At 36.8% G+C, this 3,114-nt stretch overlaps 1 protein-coding gene across 1 annotated transcript in view; it reads right to left on the bottom strand.

Moving 5' to 3' along the window:
• The window catches only part of LOC113786343 (uncharacterized), a 5,173-nt gene that overhangs the window by 1,138 nt on the left and 921 nt on the right, over window positions 1–3,114 (bottom strand). The window contains exons 2-4 of the mRNA XM_073367416.1: window positions 1,514–3,079; window positions 343–921; window positions 34–237 (exon numbers count right to left, since the gene is read on the bottom strand). Of these exons, the coding sequence (XP_073223517.1) occupies window positions 34–237; window positions 343–921; window positions 1,514–3,079 (2,349 nt within the window). The remainder of the gene's footprint in view (window positions 1–33; window positions 238–342; window positions 922–1,513; window positions 3,080–3,114) is intronic.

Here is a 3,114-nt window from a genome sequence, read left to right as displayed (position 1 = left end):
CATGGCTGATTTATTATCACAAAAAATCTGCACAGGTGCTAGATGAGAGATCTGGAAATCTGTTAACAAATATAACAGCCACTGAGCTTCGCATGTGGCGTGAGCAAGAGCACGATACTCCGCTTCAGAGGAAGAGCATGAAACGGTGGGTTGTTTCTTGCTTTTCCAAGAGACTAAAGAGGAGCCAAGATAAAAACAGAAACCAGAAGTGGAACGTCGTGTGTCTATGCAAGCGCCCTAGTCAGAATCACAAAAGCCCATTAAATTGAAGGTTGAATTGCTGCTGTAGAATAAGCCACGATCAGGACTGAATTTAATGTAGCGAAGAATGCGAAAGGCAACCTGGAGGTGTAAATCAGTTGGAGCAGATAAGAATTGACTCAACCTACAAACAACAAAAGAGATATCAAGACGAGTGTGAGTCAAATATAATAGTTTTCCAATCAATCGACGAAAAACAAGAGGGTCGAAAAGAAGGTGGCCAGAAGTAAGATGAAGCTTCAAGGTAGGATCCATATGTGTAGGATCCAAGGAGTACTTGCGTTGACATATTGAAATACCCTTGAAACTCCTGGCAACCTCAAGGCCAAGCATGTATTTAAGGGTGCCTAGATCCTTGATACTAAATTTAGAATGCAAGACTTCCTTAACAATATTTACTTCAACCAAATCATCACCTGAACCGTGCAAATGGGAAACATGCGGATGCGGATTCTTACTGGCCAAAAGTTCACAATGAAAGTCCTTAAGATATGATGGAGGGTTAACTTGTCGGGTAGATTTTCTAGTAGGAATTGGGTGTGGTGAAAAGCTAGGGGCAGGGGCAGGGGCAGAGGCATTTTCTATAGGAGTTAGTAGTAAATCAAAAAGAGAATCAATTGAAGTAGGATTGATGATAGGAATTGATGAAGGTAGTTTATCCTGTTGAGAACCACTAAAAGGAAACACATTTTCAAAGAAAACAATATCGCGAGAAACAAAAATTTCTTGATTATGTAAATCAAATAAAATATATCCTTTAGTTCCAGTTTTATGGCCCAAATAAATGCATTTACGAGATCGAGGATCAAATTTCTTTCTATTTGATTTTAAGGTAGAAGCATAACATTAGCAACCAAAAACCTTTATTTCAGAAATATCAGGTGAAAAACCATATAAAATATGAAAAGGAGACTTGTAACTTAAAAACTTAGATGGCAGCCTATTAATTAAAAAAACAGAATGTATAACAGCATGTGCCCAAAAGTTAATTGATAACTGTGATTGAAACATTAAATCATGAGCAACATTTAAAATATGTTGATGTTTATGCTCAAAATGCCATTTTGTTGAGGCGTATCCACACAAGATATTTGATGAAAAATCCCGTTGGTTTAGATAAATTCTTTGAGGCAAAACTCGCTTCCATTGTCCGAACGAATACATTTAATGGTTTTATAAATTGAGTTTGGACCATGGAAACAAAAGATTTAACTAGAAGCGAAGTTTCTGATTTTAATTGCATGAGATATACCCAACAAAAATGAGATTTGTCATCAACAACTGTTAAAAAATATTTGTAACCCAAAATAGAAGGCATAGAAAAAGGACCCCATATATCCATGTGAATTAAATCAAAACAACAATCAGCAATAATAGTACTATTAGGAAAAGGCAAACGTTTATGCTTAGCATGAAAACAAACATCACATGGAGAAATAGATTTAGAAATTCTAACAAAGGGAAAACTTTTATTCATATGGTTCAAAACATCAAAAGAAGCATGTCCAAGGAGATTATGCCAAATATTACAAACATGTGGACCTATAACATTTGTTAAACAAGAAAAAATACAATTGGCGACAAGAGTGAAAACAATAGGTAAACATGGATCAGAAAGCAAGTATAATCCATGAATCAAATCAGCTGTACCAATCCTCTTCTGGGAAAGGTTGTCCTGTATCCAACAATTATGAGCATTAAAAATTAAATTGCAGTTTAAAGACATAGTTAGACAAGGAATAGAAATCAAATTACAAGAGAATTCTGGAATAAAAAGAACATCACATAGGTAAAATTCAGAATTAAAGAAGACAGTTCCAGCAAGTTCAGTTATGATTGTACAATCATTAGGCAAACGAATACGAACAGGTTTAATACGTTTCAAAGATTGGAAAAGAGTATCAGAATAACATACATGATTTGTAGCACCAGTATCTAAAATCCAAGATTGGGTATTTATGATATTAGAAATATGAGGAAAAGAAAAAGAACCTGTATGAGATGAATTAGAGAGGTGATTCACGACATGAGAAGAACTGGTTTGAGATGTGTGTAATAACGCCAATAAAGCCTTTTTTTGCTCAGTAGTAAAACCAGAATGGGGAAAGCCACCTAGAGAATCATCAGCACAACTGGATTTTTGATCATCATTATCAACATCAGATGCAACACAATTATTGGCAGAAGAATTTCCATTCTTGCGAAAATGAGGAGGAAAACCATGTTTGCGGAAACAAACGTCAACAGTGTGACCTGAACGGTGGCAGTGAGAGCAATATCTTGAGGGACGACCACTACTACCAGATGAACGACCACGAGTATCACCATGCCCCCTTGAATTAGCACGATTAGAGTTGGAGACATTAGCAATGGTTGGAATTTCTTCAGAATTAGGAAAGATTTGATGTTCTTGCTGCACTAACAATGAAAACACTTTGTTGATATTAGGGAGGGGATCCATGAGCATGACTTGGGACCGAACACTAGAATATTGGTCGTTTAGACCTTTAAGAAATTGAATCACATAATCCCCATCCCGGTACTCACGAATTTTGGGAATCAGGGCACAAGAGCATTTGATTGCACAGGTACAAGAAGGTAGGGGACGGAAATTCTCAAGCTCTTGCCAAAGTTTCTTTAACCGTGTATAATAAGATGTAATCGAAGTGTCACCTTGACGGAGGCCATAAATCTCTTCTTGAAAATCAGAGATACGAAACACATCTCCGTGATGATATCGTTCACGCAGTTCAGACCAGATTTCAGCAACGGAATCCATCCACATCACGCTTTGAGCAATATCCGGCTCCAAAGAATTCTTCATCCAAGACATCAACATAGTATCAGTGATCC

Source organism: Cicer arietinum, chromosome 4 (assembly GCF_000331145.2).
Source record: "Cicer arietinum cultivar CDC Frontier isolate Library 1 chromosome 4, Cicar.CDCFrontier_v2.0, whole genome shotgun sequence".
Taxonomy (NCBI): Eukaryota; Viridiplantae; Streptophyta; class Magnoliopsida; order Fabales; family Fabaceae; genus Cicer; species Cicer arietinum.
This window is presented reverse-complemented; position numbering and strand designations above follow the sequence as displayed.